This window comes from Ranitomeya imitator, chromosome 8, assembly GCF_032444005.1.
Source record: "Ranitomeya imitator isolate aRanImi1 chromosome 8, aRanImi1.pri, whole genome shotgun sequence".
NCBI lineage: Eukaryota > Metazoa > Chordata > Amphibia > Anura > Dendrobatidae > Ranitomeya > Ranitomeya imitator.
The window spans coordinates 158,510,449-158,530,612 of record NC_091289.1 but is presented as its reverse complement, the minus strand read 5'-3'; the positions used below and the strand labels follow the sequence as shown (position 1 = coordinate 158,530,612).

The 20,164-nt window shown below is 42.1% G+C and overlaps 1 protein-coding gene across 1 annotated transcript in view; it reads right to left on the bottom strand.

The window, feature by feature from the left end:
• DPYD (dihydropyrimidine dehydrogenase) overlaps positions 1–20,164 on the bottom strand; it is a 1,420,302-nt gene that overhangs the window by 428,255 nt on the left and 971,883 nt on the right. The window contains exon 15 of the mRNA XM_069737684.1: positions 19,443–19,511. Within this exon, the coding sequence (XP_069593785.1) occupies positions 19,443–19,511 (69 nt within the window). The remainder of the gene's footprint in view (positions 1–19,442; positions 19,512–20,164) is intronic.

Sequence of the window (20,164 nt, the reverse complement as noted above, 5' to 3'; positions counted from 1 at the left end):
GCCCCCTAGCTGTGCCTTATACGGTGCTCTGCACCGTTCACTGTGCCCCATAGATGCTCCACATTAATCTGTGCTGCCGCTGCTACTGCTGCAATAAAAAAAAAAAAACACATACTCACCTCCCTTGATTGCAGCTCCCAGCGTCTCGTTCCGGCGCCTCCATCTTCCCGGCGTCTCTGCTCTGACTGATCAGGCAGAGGGCGCCGCGCACACTATATGCGTCATCGCGCCCTCTGCCTGATCAGTCAGAGAGCGCAGACGCCGGGAAGATGGAGGCGCCGGCCGGGAAGATGGATCGGCGCCCGGCGGCTGGAACGAGGACAGGTGAATATAACATACTCACCTAGTCCTGGCGATCCTCGCGCTGTCCCCTCCTGTCTTCAGCGCTGCAGCTTCTTTCTCTATCAGCGGTCACCGGCACCGCTGATTAGAGAAATGAATAAGCGGCTCCGCCCCTATGGGAGGTGGAGCCGCTTATTCATTTCTGTAATGAGCGGTCCCACGTGACCGCTGAAGAGAGGAAGAAGCTGCAGCGCCGAAGCCCGTGGGACGGCAGGGACAGCGCGAGGATCGCTGGGACTAGGTAAGTATACCCCAGCGCCCTCAGCCCCTCACCTGCCGACCCCACCGCTACCGTGACTCGAGTATAAGCTGAGGGGGGCACTTTCAGCCCTAAAATTTGGGCTGAAAATCTCGGCTTATACTCGAGTATATACGGTAATTTTTCTAGTGTTGTTAAGCCTTTGACGGATTTGACTAAGAAGGGTGCTGATGTTGCTGATTGGTCTCCTGCGGCTGTGGAGGCCTTTCAGGAACTTAAACGCCGGTTTTCTTCTGCTCCTGTGTTACGTCAACCTGATGTTTCGCTTCCTTTCCAAGTTGAGGTTGATGCTTCCGAGATTGGAGCGGGGGCGGTTTTGTCACAGAGAAGCTCCGATTGCTCGGTGATGAAGCCATGTGCGTTCTTTTCTAGAAAATTTTCACCCGCTGAGCAGAATTATGATGTGGGTAATCGGGAACTTTTGGCCATGAAGTGGGCATTTGAGGAGTGGCGTCATTGGCAGGAGGGGGCTAGACATCGTGTGGTGGTCTTGACTGATCACAAAAATCTGATTTACCTTGAGTCTGCCAGGCGTCTGAATCCTAGACAGGCTCGTTGGTCACTGTTTTTCTCTCGTTTCAATTTTGTGGTTTCATACCTGCCAGGTTCAAAGAATGTGAAGGCGGATGCTCTTTCTAGGAGTTTTGTGCCTGACTCCCCTGGAAATTCTGAGCCCACTGGTATCCTTAGGGATGGGGTGATTTTGTCGGCCGTCTTCCCAGACTTGCGACGTGCTTTGCAGGAGTTTCAGGCGGGTAAACCTGATCGTTGTCCGCCTGAGAGACTGTTTGTTCCGGATAGTTGGACCAGTAGAGTCATCTCCGAGGTCCATTCTTCTGCGTTTGCAGGTCATCCTGGAATATTTGGTACTAGAGACTTGGTGGCCAGGTCTTTTTGGTGGCCTTCCTTGTCGAGGGATGTGCGTTCTTTTGTGCAGTCTTGTGAGGTTTGTGCTCGGGCTAAGCCTTGCTGTTCTCGAGCCAGTGGATTGTTGTCACCTTTGCCTATCCCGAAGAGGCCTTGGACGCACATTTCCATGGACTTTATTTCGGATCTCCCTGTCTCTCAAAAAATGTCCGTCATCTGGGTTGTGTGTGACCGCTTTTCTAAAATGGTTCATCTTGTACCCTTTCCTAAGTTGCCTTCCTCCTCTGAGTTGGACCCTCTGTTTTTCCAGAACGTGGTTCTATTGCATGGGATTCCGGAGAACATCGTTTCTGACAGGGGATCCCAGTTTGTGTCTAGATTTTGGCGGACGTTCTGTGCTAAGATGGGCATTGATTTGTCCTTTTCGTCTGCATTCCACCCTCAGACGAATGGCCAGATAGAGCGAACTAATCAGACCTTGGAAACTTATTTGAGGTGTTTTGTTTCTGCTGATCAGGATGACTGGGTTACCTTTTTGCCGCTGGCCGAGTTTGCCCTTAATAATCGGGCTAGTTCTGCTACCTTGGTTTCTCCTTTCTTTTGTAATTCGGGGTTTCATCCTTGTTTTTCCTCTGGTCAGGTGGAGCCTTCTGATTGTCCTGGAGTGGACATGGTGGTGGATGGGTTGCATCGGATTTGCAGTCATGTGGTGGACAATTTGAAGTTGTCCCAGGAGAAGGCTCAGCAGTTTGCTAATCGCCGTCGCCGCGTGGGTCCTCGACTTCGTGTTGGGGACTTGGTGTGGTTGTCTTCTCGTTTTGTTCCTATGAAGGTCTCTTCTCCTAAGTTCAAGCCTCGGTTCATCGGTCCTTATAGGATCTTGGAAATTCTTAACCCTGTGTCGTTTCGTTTGGATCTCCCGGCATCGTTTGCTATTCATAATGTGTTCCATCGGTCGTTGTTGCGGAGGTATGAGGTACCTGTTGTTCCTTCGCTTGAGCCTCCTGCTCCGGTGCTGGTGGAGGGAGAATTGGAGTATGTTGTGGAGAAGATCTTGGATTCTTGTGTTTCCAGACGGAAACTCCAATATTTGGTCAAGTGGAAGGGTTATGGTCAGGAGGATAATTCTTGGGTGGTTGCCTCTGATGTTCATGCTGATGATTTGGTCCGCGCTTTTCATAGGGCTCATCCTGGTCGCCCTGGTGGTTCTCGTGAGGGTTCGGTGACCCCTCCTCAAGGGGGGGTACTGTTGTGAGTTCTGTTTTTGGGCTCCCTCTGGTGGTTACTGATGGTACTGGGTGATTTGTGTTCTGCTGTCTCTGGTGTCCACCTGTTCTATTAGGATTTGGGAGTTTCCTATTTAACCGGGCTTTCTTGTCATTTCCCCGCCGGCTATCAAGGTTATCAGAGTGTTTTGTTACCTCAGCTTCTGGCTTCAGTAATCTTCAGGACTAGCTAAGTTTTTGATTTTCTTGTTCCACGTTTTGCTTTATTTTTGTCTTGTCCAGCTTGCATGTAATTGTTTCTTTGCTGCTGGTTGCTCTAGTGGGCTGTAATTGCTCCTCATGTTCCATGAGTTGGAACATGAGTTCAAGTAATTACAGGATGGTTTTTTGAAGGGTTTTTTGCTGACCGCGCAGTTTACTTTTGTATCCTCTGCTATCTAATTTAAGCGGGCCTCATTTTGCTGAATCTGTTTTCATACTGTGTATGTGCCTTCCTCTCATTTCACCGTCATTATATGTGGGGGGCTGCTATTTCTGTGTGGTATTTCTCTGGAGGCAAGAGAGGTCTGTGTTTCTTCTAATAGGGGAAGTTAGATCTTCGGCTGGTGCGAGACGTCTAGGATCAACGTAGGCACGTTCCCCGGCTATTGTTATTTGTGTGTTCAGGTTTAGGGTCGCGGTCAGCTCAGGTTCCATCACCCTAGAGCTCGTTGGTGCTTGTCCTTTTGTGATTCTCTGCCATTGGAATCATGACAGGTGGGGCCCCGACATGGGATACTCACCACACACGGGGATATGAACACACACACAAAATGCGCCACACACTACCACGTGCTTGAACACATATACCACCCTCAGCACACATTTCACCACACATACGCCAACCTCGCCACATAAAAGTCGAAACACAAAATTTGCCGCTCAAAACTCGCCACACACAAAACTCGCCACATGCAAAATTAGGCTCATGCAAAACTCTCCACACGTGCAAAACTCACCTCATGGAAAACTCGCCACATGCAAAACTTGCACAGGCGGAAAAATTGCCACATGCACAAAAGTTGCAACACATGCAAAAGTTGCCTCACACAAAACTTGCACATACTCAAAACGCACCAAATACAAAGCTCGCCACGCGCAAAACTCGCCATGTGCAAAACTTGCTGCTCACAACTTGCTACACTAACCTGTCACATGCAACTCGACCCACAAAAAGTTGCTACACGCATGTCGCCACATGCAACTCAACACACACAACTTGACACATGAAACTCGCCCTAAAACACACACAAGTCAGGTATTATCCTTCAAAAATAAAAATCTGATTAATAAGGAGACAAACTACAAGAGCAACAACTGTACCATATAGGAAATATGGCAGCTGTCAGTCACACGACCTGTCTATTATTTGTATGTGTGAGCTAATATATACTGCCAGGGGGAGGGCTTCCTGTTGGCTGGGGATTTATCAGGCTGCCAATTTAGCTTACAAATACTGAGGCAAAAATACTAACCAAATAACGTGTGAATGCGGTCTAATACAGGAGGAGATGACATACAGATATATACTATATACAGGGGAGATGACACACAGATATATACTATATACAGGGGAGATGACACACATGTATATACTATATACAGGAGGAGATGACACACAGGTATATACTATATACAGGGGAGATGACATACAGGTACATACTATATACAGGAGAGATGACACACAGGTATATACTATATACAGGGTAGATGACACACAGGTATATACTATATACAGGGGAGATGACACAGGTATATACTATATACAGGAGGAGATGACACACAGGTATATACTATATACAGGGGAGATGACACAGGTATATACAATATACAGGAGGAGATGACACACAGGTATATTCTATATACAGGAGGAGATGACATACAGGTATATACTATATACAGGAGGAGATGACACACACATATACACTATATACAGGGGAGATTACACACAGGTATATACTATACACAGGAGGAGATGACACACAGGTATATACTATATACAGGAGGAGGAGATGACATACAGATACATACTATATACAGGAGATGACACACAGGTATATACTATATACAGGAGGAGATGACATACAGATACATACTATATACAGGAGGAGAAGACACAGGTATATACAATATACAGGAGGATATGACACACAGGTATATACTATATACAAGAGGAGATGACACACAGGTGTATACTATATACAGGGGAGATGACACACGTATATATTATATACAGGAGGAGATAACACACAGATATATACTATATACAGAAGCAGATGACACACAGGTATATACTATATACAGGAGGAGATGACACACAGGTATATACTATATACAGGAGGAGATGACATACAGGTACATACTATATACAGGAGGAGATGACACACGTATATACTATATACAGGAACAGATGACACACAGGAATATACTATATGCAGGAGGAGATGACTTCCAGGTAAATACTATATACAGGAGAAGATGACACACGTACATACAGTGGGGCAAAAAAGTATTTAGTCAGTCAGCAATAGTGCAAGTTCCACCACTTAAAAAGATGGGAGGCGTCTGTAATTTACACCTCAACTATGGGAGACAAACTGAGAAAAAAAATCCAGAAAATCACATTGTCTGTTTTTTTATCATTTTTTTGCATATTATGGTGGAAAATAAGTATTTGGTCAGAAACAAACAATCAAGATTTCTGGCTCTCACAGACCTTTAACTTCTTCTTTAAGAGTCTCCTCTTTCCTCCACTCATTACCTGTAGTAATGGCACCTGTTTAAACTTGTTATCAGTATAAAAAGACACCTGTGCACACCCTCAAACAGTCTGACTCCAAACTCCACTATGGTGAAGACCAAAGAGCTGTCAAAGGACACCAGAAACAAAATTGTAGCCCTGCACCAGGCTGGGAAGACTGAATCTGCAATAGCCAACCATCTTGGAGTGAAGAAATCAACAGTGGGAGCAATAATTAGAAAATGGAAGACATACAAGACCACTGATAATCTCCCTCGATCTGTGGCTCCACGCAAAATCCCACCCCGTGGGGTTAGAATGATCACAAGAATGGTGAGCAAAAATCCCAGAACCACGCGGGGGGACCTAGTGAATGAACTGCAGAGAGCTGGGACCAATGTAACAAGGCCTACCATAAGTAACACACTACGCTACCATGGACTCAGATCCTGCAGTGCCAGACGTGTCCCACTGCTTAAGCCAGTACATGTCCGGGCCCGTCTGAAGTTTGCTAGAGAGCATTTGGATGATCCAGAGGAGTTTTGGGAGAATGTCCTATGGTCTGATGAAACCAAACTGGAACTGTTTGGTAGAAACACAACTTGTCATGTTTGGAGGAAAAAGAATACTGAGTTGCATCCATCAAACACCCTACCTACTGTAAAGCATGGTCGTGGAAACATCATGCTTTGGGGCTGTTTCTCTGCAAAGGGGCCAGGACGACTGATCCGGGTACATGAAAGAATGAATGGGGCCATGTATCGTGAGATTTTGAGCGCAAACCTCCTTCCATCAGCAAGGGCATTGAAGATGAAACGTGGCTGGGTCTTTCAACATGACAATGATCCAAAGCACACCGCCAGGGCAACGAAGGAGTGGCTTCATAAGAAGCATTTCAAGGTCCTGGAGTGGCCTAACCAGTCTCCAGATCTCAACCCTATAGAAAACCTTTGGAGGGAGTTGAAAGTCCGTGTTGCCAAGCGAAAAGCCAAAAACATCACTGCTCTAGAGGAGATCTGCATGGAGGAATGGGCCAACATACCAACAACAGTGTGTGGCAACCTTGTGAAGACTTACAGAAAACGTTTGACCTCTGTCATTGCCAACAAAGGATATATTACAAAGTATTGAGATTAAATTTTGTTTCTGACCAAATACTTATTTTCCACCATAATATGCAAATAAAATGTTAAAAAACAGACAATGTGATTTTCTGGATTTTTTTTTCTCAGTTTGTCTCCAATAGTTGAGGTCTACCTATGATGTAAATTACAGACGCCTCTCATCTTTTAAGTGGTGGAACTTGCACTATTGCTGACTGACTAAATACTTTTTTGCCCCACTGTATATATTATATACAGGAGGATATGACATTCAGGTATATGCTATATACAGGAGATGACATACAGGTGTATGGTATATATAAGGGAGATGACAAACATGTATATACTGAGGGGAAAATGAGAGGTGTGAGGTGAAAATGAAAAGGTGTGAGTGCAAAATGAGAGGAGTGAGGGAAAATAGTGGAGTGATCAGAAAATGACAGATGTGAGGTTGAAATGACAAGTGTTAGGGGGGAATGAGAGGAGTGAGGGGGAAAATAAGAGGAGTGAGGGGGAAAATGAGAGGTGTAAGGGTATGTGCACACGATGCAGATTTAGTGCAGAACTGCAGCAGATTTTTCTGCAGCAGAAACGCTGCAGAACTGCACTGTGATTTACAGTACAATGTAAATCAATGTGAAAAAAAAAGCTGTGCACATGGTGCAGAAAATCTGCGCAGAAACGCTGCAGATTTCAAAGAAGTGCATGTCACTTCTTTTGTGCAGTTCTCAGCGTTTCTGCACCCTCCATAATAGAAATCCATTGGTAAAAAACGCATCAAAAACGCACAAAAAACGCATAAAAAACGCATAAAAAAACACACCTGCGGATTCTGCCAGGAGATGCAGATTTAGTGCAGATTTTATGCAGAAAATTCTGCACCAAATCTGCATCGTGTGCACACAGCCTAAGGGAGAAAATGAGAGATGTGAGGGGGAAAATGAGAGGCGTGATGGGAAAATAAGAGAAGTGAGGTCCTATAACTAACCACAGATATTTACTATGCCCAGGCAACGCCGGGCTCTTCAGCTAGTGGCGCTATAAAAGTGATTAAATAAAAAAAGATATAAAGTGTTAAACTACAGTAATTGTTACCATAGTTATTGTTTTCCCCTCATAATAATAATACTATGCAATGTTTTTCATGGTGCCACATTCTGTATGCACATTACGTCTCGCCACCCATTACATAAATAAATGTTCAGGATTTATTATCACTACAACTGCAAGAATTGCTGTGTGCTGATTATAAATTACCTAGTGACGAATACAAAACTTTAAAGTAAAACATGACACATAACTGATACTGCATGCAGAATGTAAGCTCGACCCCATGGAATGAGGATTAGTACCACATGGCGGGAGGATTACCCCACACTGCGCTTTTGTCTTTCACATAATACAAACATCTCTGGAGCAAACAGCTACATGAAGGTTATAGCCTGCAATTGCACTCATCACACACAGCACTGCAAAGGATTTGCAGATGCTTCCTCATGTAAATGCGATGGTAGTTTATATGCCACTTGTGGAATGTCAGCAGGTCTGCTAATTCTCTAGAGAGCATCAAATTATGGGAAAAACATTGTATGCAAATACAATACATACAGTATATAAAAATGCATAAAAAATAACAAGCACTAAAATATCAGAAACATCTGCAATAAATATTGCATGCTCCAAAATTCCCTCAAGAATTCACTTTAAAAAATTCATGTGAATTGAAAATAATATTGATTTTAAGAACGATCAGTAATGAGAAAAAAGTTATATTTTTTCCATCTTTGACATGCAGCATTCCAATTTTTGTTTTCCATCTTTGACGTTGGCGCAGTTTGCTGCCTTGATAAGTCAATTACTGATAGACCACGTCAATTGATAATAGGCCAAAAAGTGATTAGGCCTAACAAATATCAAGACATCATTAGGGTCTAGCAATCAAGAGGTGCTGAGGACACAGGCGGAAGGTCACACTTCCATGGTCCGGCTGTAACGACATGGATGCCGAATAAGGTTCCTGCAAATTGTTTTACGCAACTCAACTGGCTAGCATCCAATATGCTGACTAATACACCTCTTGCAAAGAGTAAAAACTTTTTTATCAGTTTTTAAGGCAAATCCATGTACTTAAAATATTTTACTTCTGTACTAAGCAGATTGGCTCTTCAGGTACTTAGGAAAGTGATATGGCCATAAAATGTTGACTGTATTGCCTTCCATAAGTGGCATAGCTTCCATAGAGGTAAAACACCTGATTGCTATGGATCCCTTAGCGGGATGGGGCACAAATTAATATCCTTCTTATGCTTTCTAGCAGAGTCATAGTTTCCAAATTATCAAGCAGTTTTCAGCAGAATTCAGGCATACAACTGCTTGAAATATTGATATTTTTTAACCCAACTCAAAGTTGCACAACAATTTGGCTACTTTTGACATTTTTACGCCAAGGTGGGCAGATATAGGTTAGGATGGAAAGTAGCTAAGTGCATCCAAAAAAATCATCATTATTTATGGCACAAAAGTGACATAAATCACATATAAATGTGCTCCAGACTAGAGAAAGGTTTCTGGTGGTTGTGCTTAACAGCTACCATATAAGCAAAAATCATAAGAAGTGCACACTTCTTAACCCCTTTACCCCCAAGGGTGGTTTGCACGTTAATGACCGGGCCAATTTTTACAATTCTGACCACTGTCCCTTTATGAGGTAATAACTCTGGAACGCTTCAACGGATTCCAGTGATTCTGACATTGTTTTCTCGTGATATATTGTACTTCATGATAGTGGTAAAAATTCTTTGATAGTACCTGCATTTATTTGTGAAAAAAATGGAAATTTGGCGAAAATTATGAAAATTTCTCAATTTTCCAACTTTGAATTTTTATGCAATTAAATCACAGAGATATGTCACACAAAATACTTAATAAGTAACATTTCCCACATGTCTACTTTACATCAGCACAATTTTGGAACAAAAATTTTTTTTTGTTAGGGAGTTATAAGGGTTAAAAGTTGACCAGCAATTTCTCATTTTTACAACACCATTTTTTTTTAGGGACCACATCTCATTTGAAGTCATTTTGAGGGGTCTATATGATAGAAAATACCCAAGTGTGACACCATTCTAAAAACTGCACCCCTTATGGTGCTCAAAACCATATTCAAGAAGTTTATTAACCCTTCTGGTGCTTCACAGGAATTTTTGGAATGTTTAAATAAAAATGAACATTTAACTTTTTTTCACACAAAATTTATTTCAGCTCCAAAAGTTGTTGTACAATTTGTCCTGAGTACACCGATACCCCATATGTGGGGGTAAACCACTGTTTGGGCGCATGACAGAGCTCGGAAGCGAAGGAGCGCCGTTTGACTTTTCAATGCAAAATTGACTGGAATCGAGATGGGACACCATGTTGCGTTTGGAGAGCCCCTGATGTGCCTAAACATTGAAACCCCCCACAAGTGACACCATTTTGGAAAGTAGACCCCCTAAGGAACTTATCTAGAGGTGTGGTGAGCACTTTGACCCACCAAGTGCTTCACAGAAGTTTATAATGCAGAACCGTAAAAATAAAAAATCATATTTTTTCACAAAAGTTATCTTTTCGCCCCATTTTTTTATTTTCCCAAGGGTAAGAGAAGAAATTGGACCCCAAAAGTTGTTGTACAATTTGTCCTGAGTACGCTGATATCCCATATGTGGAGGTAAACCACTGTTTGGGCGCATGGGAGAGCTCGGAAGGGAAGGAGCGCCGTTTGATTTTTCAATGCAAAATTGACAGGAATTGAGGTGGGACGCCATGTTGTGTTTGGAGAGCCACTGATGTGCCTAAACATTGAGACCCCCCACAAGTGACACCATTTTGGAAAGTAGACCCCCTAAGGAACTTATCTAGAGGTGTGGTGAGCACTTTGACCCACCAAGTGCTTCACAGAAGTTTTTAATGCAGAACCGTAAAAATAAAAAATCATATTTTTTCACAAAAATTTTCTTTTTGCCCCCAATGTTTTATTTTCCCAAGGGTAAGAGAAGAGATTGGACCCCAAAAGTTGTTGTACAATTTGTCCTGAGTACGCTGATACCCCATATGTGGGGGTAAACCACTGTATGGGCGCATGGGAGAGCTCGGAAGGGAAGGAGCGCCGTTTGACTTTTCAATGCAAAATTGACAGGAATTGAGATGGGACGCCATGTTGCGTTTGGAGAGCCACTGATGTGCCTAAACATTGAAACCCCCCACAAGTGACACCATTTTGGAAAGTAGACCCCCTAAGGAACTTATTTAGATGTGTTTTGAGCGCTTTGACCCACCAAGGGCTTCACAGAAGTTTATAATACTATGTAAGAAGAAGCGGCAACACTCACCGGTCCTGTGTGGTCCAAGTTTTATTAATAAAGCACAAACATGATATCTTCACGGCATCGGGAAACAGACGAACAGGGAGGTGAGCAGGATGTGACGATGGCCGTTTCGCGCCGACGATAGCGCTTCCACGGGTGGTAAAACTTGGACCACACAGGACCGGTGAGTGTTGCCGCTTCTTCCTACATAGTACCAGTGGCATGACTTGTTTCCAGCGTGCACCTTGACCGGAGAGTCGGACCCATAAGAAGTGACACGCACACTGTGTATATCGCTGTCGGTTAAGGAAGGGCTGTGCGGCGGCTTTTGCTCTAGATTGCCTTACAGAAGTTTATAATGCAGAGCCATAAAAATAAAACAAAAATTTTTTCCCACAAAAATTATTTTTTTAGCCCCCAGTTTTGTATTTTCCCGAGGGTATCAGGAGAAATTGGACCCTATAATTTGTTGCCCAATTTGTCCTGAGTGCGCTGATACCCGATAAGTGGGGGGGAACCACTGTTTTGGCGCATGGGAGGGCTTGGAAGGGAAGGAGCTCCATTTGGAATGCAGACTTAGATGGAATGGTCTGCAGGTGTCACATTGCATTTGCAGAGCCCCTAATGTACCTAAACAGTAGAAACCCCCCACAAGTGACACCATTTTGGAAACTAGACACCCTAAGGAACTCATCTAGATGTGTTGTTAGAGCTTTGAACCCACAAGTGTTTCACTACAGTTTGTAACGCAGAGCCGTGAAAATAAAAAAAAAACTTTCCCCAAAAAATTATTTTTTAGCCCCCAGTTTTGTATTTTCTCGAGGGTAAGAGGAGAAATTCGACCCCAAAAGTTGTTGTCCAATTTGTCCTGAGTACGTTGATACCCCATATGTGGGGGGAACCACCGTTTGGGCGCATGGGAGGGCTCGGAAGGGAAGGAGTGCCATTTGGAATGCAGACTTAGATGGAATAGTCTGCAGGCGTCACATTGCATTTGCAGAGCCCCTAATGTACCTAAACAGTAGAAACCCCCCACAAGTGACCCCATATTGGAAACTAGACCCCCCAGGGAACTCATCTAGATGTGTTGTGAGAACTTTGAACCCCCAAGTGTTTCACTACAGTTTATAACGCAGAGCCTTGAAAATAAAAAATCTTTTTTTTTTCCCACAAAAATTATTTTTTAGCCCCCAGTTTTGTCATTTCCCAAAGGTAACAGGAGAAATTGGACCCCAAAAGTTGTTGTCCTATTTGTCCTGAGTACGCTGATACCCCATATGTTGGGGTAAACCCCTGTTTGGGCACACGGGAGAGCTCGGAAGGGAAGGAGCACTGTTTTACTTTTTCAACGCAGAATTGGCTGGAATTGAGATCGGACGCCATGTCGTGTTTGGAGAGCCCTGATGTGCCTAAACAGTGGAAACCCCCCAATTATAACTGAAACCCTAATCCAAACACACCCCTAACCCTAATTCCAACAATAACCCTAACCACACCTCTAACCCTGACACACCCCTAACCCTAATCCCAACCCTATTCCCAACTGTAAATGTAATCTAAACCCTAACCCTAACTTTAGCCCCAACCCTAACTGTAGCCCCAACCCTAACCCTAGCCCTAACCCTAGCCCTAACACTAACCCTAGCCCTAACCCTTGCCCTAACCCTAACCCTAGCCCTAACCCTAGCCCTAACCCTAGCCCTAACCCTAGCCCTAACCCTAGCCCTAAAGCTAACCCTAACCCTAGCCCTAACCCTAGCCCTAACCCTAACCCTAACCCTAACCCTAGTCCTAATGGGAAAATGGAATTTTTCCCCAACTAAGGGGGTGATGAAGGGGGGTTTGATTTACTTTTATAGCATTTTTTAGCGGATTTATATGATTGGCAGCCGTCACACACTGAAAGACGCTTTTTATTGCAAAAAATATTTTTTGCGTTACCACATTTTGAGAGCTATTATTTTTCCATATTTTGGTCCATAGAGTCATGTGAGGTCTTGTTTTTTGCGGGACGAGTTGACATTTTTATTGGTAACATTTTTGGGAACGTGACATTTTTTGATCGCTTTTTATTCCGATTTTTGTTAGGAAGAATGACCAAAAATCAGCTATTCATGAATTTCTTTTGGGGGAGGCGTTTATACCGTTCCGCATTTGGTAAAATTGATAAAGCAGTTTTATTCTTCGGGTCAGTACGATTACAGCGACACCTCATTTATATCATTTTTTTATGTTTTGGCGCTTTTATATGATAAAAACTATTTTACAGAAAAAAATAATTATTTTTGCATCGTTTTATTCTCAGTACTATAACTTTTTTATTTTTTTGCTGATGATGCTGTACGTCAGCTCGTTTTTTGCGGGACAAGATGACGTTTTCAGCGGTATCATGGTTATTTATATCTGTCTTTTTGATCGCGTGTTATTCCACTTTTTGTTCAGCGGTATGAAAATAAAGCGTTGTTTTTTGCCTCGTTTTTTTTTTTTCTTACGGTGTTTACTGAAGGGGTTAACTAGTGGGCCAGTTTTATAGGTTGGGTCGTTACGGACGCGGCGATACTAAATATGTGTACTTTTATTGTTTTTTTTTTATTTAGATGAAGAAATGTATTTATGGGAATAATATATATATTTTTTTCATTATTTAGGAATATTTTTTTTTATTTTTTTTTTACACGTTTGGAAATTTTTTTTTTTACTTTTTTATTTTGTCCCGGGGGGGACATCACAGATCAGTGATCTGACAGTGTGCACAGCACTCTGTCAGATCACTGATCTGACTTAGAGCAGTGCAGGCTTCACAGTGCCTGCTCTGAGCAGGCTCTGTGAAGCCACCTCCCTCCCTGCAGGACCCGGATCCGTGGCCATCTTGGATACGGGCCTGGAGCAAGCAGGGAGGGAGGTAAGACCCTCACAGCAACGCGATCACATCGCGTTGCTGCGGGGGCTCAGGGAAGCCCACAGGGAGCCCCCTCCCAGCGCGGTGCTTCCCTGTACCGCCGGCACATCGCGATGATCTTTGATCGCGGTGTGCCAGGGGTTAATGTGCCGGGGGCGGTCCGTGACCGCTCCTGGCACATAGTGCCGGATGTCAGCTGCGATAGGCAGCTGACACCCGGCCGCGATTGGCGGCGCTCCCCCGTGAGCGCTGCCGATCGCATATGACGTACTATCCTGTCCGTGGTCATAGGGGCCCACCCCACCTCGACGGGATAGTACGTCTAATGTCAGAAAGGGGTTAAATGGGTTTGCCAATACTTTTTATTGATGGCCAATTCTTAGGATAGTCTATCAATATCTGATTGGTCAGAGTGCAACTCCCGACACCCCACCAATCAGTTGATAGCTGTGACTGCCAGAAATTCTTGGATGCTGCGGGAACCAAGCAGCTCTGTCATTTCCATAGTGGCTATAACCGGGTACTACAGATCAATCCACTATTCAAGTGAAATATCCAGCCACAGCCACTATAGTTTTGACAGGACTGCTATGTTCTGGCAGCGTCTGAGAAGTTATGGACGATGACGATGCCAATAACAGCTGATCTGCAAGGGTGTCATCACACGCTGCATCTTCACCATAGGTCAGGACTGCCAACCTAGTCACCGTCTATTGAAAGGTCATGGCACACATCATGACGTCACAATCTTAATATGTGCGGTGACCTGAAGGCCTGATCATGGCCCGAAGTCCTTGCTTATAGTGAAGAAGCCAGAGATGCAGCACCTGATGATGGAGAGAAGAGGACTGCATGACGAATAGTGAGCAGCCATGTGTCCAGAGAGGTGAGTGGTGTGGCATTACATTTTTTTTATTGTTGTTTACACTACTTGCCGGCCCTAAATGGTCCACCAAAATGGTGGCCGGCCACCCCCTATTCAAGTGAAGTACTTGACCATGGCCCCTATCGTTTTTTTCAGAGCTGATATATCTGGCAGCATCCAATAACTTCTTGACTGTTTTGGCACCGGTAAGAAAAAACATTACTGGTAGACCTACAGTATATTTCCTTTCTTCTAATCGTTTTTTGTAGCACAAAAATCAAACCCATGAGTATATTTCTTACAATTAATATTGACACACATAGAAGAAAGTAAAGCAGAAAATTCAGTCTCAAACTAAAAATCTTTAAAACATTGTGATGCACATTTAAGGTGACATCATCCAGAACTATTCCCGTGAGATAATCTGAAATATTTTTTGTCATTCACTGTGATGTCATCGACGACATCTCTGACTAATACACGAATTCACTTAGCGTGCAGTGCGCAGTATTTCATGTAATACAAGATGGCCACATCTGCAATTATTATTGAAATCTTCCCGAGTGATTTAGTCCGGGTGGCTACAATGACATATTGCATTATTCACAGTCTCAGCGCCCTTATGTCAGCACAATACAGACTGAGAAATGGCTGGCAAATGAGGCTTAGATTTAATACATGTAATCCATTTTGTAAGTGGCCTAAACTACTACTTAATGCCCTCGCTATGCTTTCAGCTCTTGACCCCTGCTTAGCATGGCACTTTACATAGAGAATCATTGTTTAATCAATAATGCACAATTGACCACTTTGGTGCAGGACAGGCTTGTGCTAAATTGCCTTGGTGTGCACCAGAGGTCTACCATTAGGGCTAAATTGACACTAAAGATAGAAACTATAAACCAATATATACTGTCATGTCCAAACTGGAGATCGCCCAGTAACCCTTCTTGCACATGAAATATCGGAAGGATAAAGGGGATTTTAAATATGACGGAAGATTTCAAAATCCTGTTATACAGTCTATTGAATTGTAAATTTACTGAGCACCCCCTACCCCCATACCAAAGTCTCCTCTTGCAAATTGGCAGCCATTAAAGATGAAAAGAACACTAAGCATCTCAGCCTTATAAAAGGAGAGCAGGCAACATAATAAAGCCATTCATCATCGTCTGCTTAAAGTGGCAAAGCTCTTGTCAAGCTCGGATTTTACAAAAGATTTCATGGTCAATTAGGTAAATACAGGTATAAAATGGACCTAGTCCTAAAGATCAGACAGCCAATTGCTGATTATGTTTAATTTCATTCCTCTAAATCCCCAAAGTGTTTCTTTTTCCCTTTCCTTAGTAGGTTTACAATGTACGAAACGCATAGAAAGTAAGCAATATGGAGCTAGATGCATTAAAACACTTTGTGAAGCAAAACCAATTAGTGATCCATTATGCTTATGTGATGTTATAAAGAACTCTGCCACTTATAGTTTTCTAATGCAGTCAAAGAAGGGAAAGTGCAAGGGATTAGTATGCTGGAGCACTGGGAGGATTTTGCATTATTTCTAGCAATGAAGATGGTCGTAACATTATGTACATTTTTTTATTTAACACAAATCACTTTTTTGGGGGGGAAAATTCGGCAAAAATGGTGAATTCGAATTTCAAAAGATCTGCTCATCTCTAAGTTATATAGTCATCTGCTTGCACAATATTTAAAAAAAAATCATATATATTTTTTTTAAGTTGGCAATCTTGAGCTTCATGTCTTGGAAAATGTTTAGCCAAAAAAGTAAGTAAAGGATAGATAAATCATTAATTTTCAGTTGATATGCTGTGTTGTAGATATCACAGGGGATAAAGTTTGAGCCTTATTTTGCTGATAATTAAAATAAAATCCCCAGCAGTCAATTTGGTGAGCAATCCATTTAGGGCAAGGAGGTTGTAAAAAAAAACAAGAGAATATACCAAACCCTACCTCCCCGGCCATGCTGCTACTCACTATGCACCATTCAGTCTTCTTCTTTCAATTGTCACATGCCATACTTACGGTCTGTTCACTATAGGCCAAGGCTTCCAGCTGCGATAAGACCTTAAGGGTCACTTTCTCTTTTAAGGTTGTGATTAGTGATGAGCGAATACGCTCACTAGTCGAGATTTCCCGAGCACGCTCGGGTGTCCTCCAAGTATTTTTTAGTGCTCGGAGATTTAGTTTTTATTGCCGCAGCTGAATGATTTACATCTGTCAGCCAGCATAAGTCCATGTGGGGATTCCCTAGCCACAAGGCAACTGTGCCAAGCGTGCTCGGGAAATCTCGAGTAACGACTATATTTGTTCATCACTAGTTGTGATGACATAACTTCATAATGTGCACCTCTAACTTACGACACCAAGTGACCAGATCATCAGTCTGACTCCTGGCCTATAGTGAAGATGACAGAGATGCCGGAGTGTGATGGCAGAAGGAAGAATACTTTATGTCTGGCAGCGAACTGCGGGGAAGCTGGAGAGGTGAGTGTTGAGGTGTGTAGTATTTATTTACTTATTTATTTTAATCTTCTTTTATTTTGCTTTGAGGTCAGGAGAGACACCAGAGTATAATAAGGAACAATTATTTCATGACAAATCAAAAAAATTTTTTTTGGGGGGGGTTGGCGAAGTCGTCAAATTTGAATCGAAAACAATATGATCATCACTGCTAAGATGAGGAGGCCACTACTACCCTCAAAACATGTAGAATTGTGCAATATGGTGATCTGCAAAGAGCCCATTTACTGTTCTTGCAGATAGTAAATACAGTTGTGTGAAAGTTAGTGCCCCCTTCCTAATTTCCTATTCTTTTGCATGTTTGTCACACTTAAATGTTTCAGATCACAAAAAAATGTAAATCTTAAAGTAAGATAACACAAGTAAACACAAAATGCAGTTCTTAAATGAAGGTCTTTAATATTAAGGAAACAATAAATCCAAACCTACAGGGCCTTATGTGAAAAAGTGATTGCCCCCTAAACCTAATAACTTGTTGGGCTACCCTTAGCAGCATCAACTGCAATCAAGCATTTGCAAAACTGGAAATGAGTCTTTTACAATGCTCTGAAGGAATTTTTGCCCATTTTTCTTTGCAGAAATGTTGTAATTCAGCCACACTGAAGGGTTTCCAAACATTAACAGCCTTTTTAAGTTTATGCTACAGCATCTCTATCAGATTATGGTCAGTACTTTGACTAGACCACTCCAAAGTCTTAACTTTGTTTTCTTACACCATTTACAGGTGGACTTGCTGGTGTGTTTTGGATTATTGGCTTGTTGCATAACCCAAGCGTGCTTCAGCTTGAGAACATGAACAGATAGCCGGACATTCTCCAGCGGGACTTTTTGGTAGACAGCAAAATTAATGGTTTCATTTACAACACCAAGTCTTTCAGGTTCTGAAGCAGCAAAACAGCTCCAGACCATCACACTACCACCACCATATTTTACTGTTGGTATGATTTTTCTTTTCTGAAATGCTTTGTTACTTCTACGCCAGATGTAATGGTACATTCACTTTCCAAAAAGTTCAACTTTTGTCTTGTCATTCCAAAGAGTATGCTCCAAAAAGTCTTAGAGATCATCAAAATGTTTTATGGCAAAACTGAGATGAGCCTTTATGTTTATTTTGCTCAGCAGTGGTTTTCACCTTGGAATGCTGCCATGCAGGACATTTTTGCCCAGTCTCTTTGTTATGGTGGGTTCGTGAACACTGACCTTAACTGAGGCAAGTGAGGCCTGCAATTCCTTTGATGTTGTTGTGGAGTCTTTTGTCACCTCTTGGATGAGTCGTTGCTGCACTTCTGCGGTGCTTTTGGTCAGCCAACCACTCCTGGGATGGTTCACCGCAGTTCCATGTTTTTGCCATTTGTGGATAATGGCTCTTACTGTGATTCCCTTGAGTTCCAAAGCTTTAGAAATGGCTTTATAACCTTTTCCAGACTGATAGATCTCAATTACTTTGTTTCTCATTTGTTCCAGAATTTCTTTGGATCGCGGCATGATGTCTAGTTTTTGAGGATCTTTTGGTCTACTTCAGTTTTTCAGGCAGGTCCTAATTAAGTGATTTCTTGATTGAGAACAGGTGTGGCAGTAATCAGGCCTGGGTGTGACTAGGGAATTTGAACTCCGCTTTCCAAAAATGTGATAAACCACAGTTAATTTATGTTTTAAGTGGGGTCACTTTTCACACAAGGCCCTGCAGGATTGGATTTAGTTTTCTCTTAATATTAAAGACCTTCACTTAAAAACTGCATTTTGTGCTTACTTGTATTATCTTTCTCTAATATTTAAATTTGTTTGCTGAGCTGAAAAAGTTAAGCGTGACAAACATGATAAACAATTGGAAATCAGGAAGGAGCAAACACTTTTTCACACAACTGTATATATGTTAATATTCCACAATTTTAATTTCTTGAACTGATATTGTAGTATATGCACCTTACAGCCACATGAGTTTTCAAACAATGTGCACGTAGATGTTTTGAAATTTTTTATATTCTCTGAGCACCTATAGTTGCCACTGACACACCACGTCAAGGTGTCATTTATCACTAATGCGTAGACAGTATATTCTGCCCATCTTTTTATAGAGCATTCATAGGGCTGTGTATTCCTCGCACAGTTTCAGAATTATTACTTAATAGCAACCACTTGTCTTCTTTTACAAATGATCTTGACCTCAGAACTTCCATATATACAGTTCATTAGACTTTATATATTTATTCAGAACTCTTACCTCTGCCATTTGAGCCAGCTCTGTCCAGTCTTCCTTGTTGTAACTGCACATAATACTTGCAATGAGTATCTGAAAAGGAACATTTCATAACAGGTTACTTGTTTTGTTCACAAGCTTGTCCTGAGAGGATAGTAATTATGGGATACAATTTTATTAATTGAAACAATTGAGCAAATATATATTTTGCAACAATAAATAAAAATTAAAAAAACAGGACAAATACAAATTTTTTCCAGTTTTAATAGTGTAATAGTGTCCCCCACACACCTTACACCTTAGGGAGCACCATATCTGTACATGCACAGATTGCACATTCAAGCTTAATATCTTGCATTTATAGAAAAAAATAGAGAAATCGTTGCAGCAAACAAATACTATTTATCTTTTATTTCCACATAGATTGTAAGCTCTTTCAAACAAGACTCTAATTCCTATCATTAAATAGTATGCAAATTGCCTCTTCTGAGAAAAAGAGAACTTAACCCCTTTACCCCCAAGGGTGGTTTGCACGTTAATGACCAGGCCAATTTTTACAATTCTGACCACTGTCCCTTTATGAGGTTATAACTCCGAAACGCTTCAACGGATCCTGGTGATTCTGACATTGTTTTCTCGTGACATATTGTACTTCATGATAGTGGTAAAATTTCTTTGATAGTACCTGCGTTTATTTGTGAAAAAAACGGAAATTTGGCGAAAATTTTGAAAATTTCGCAATTTTC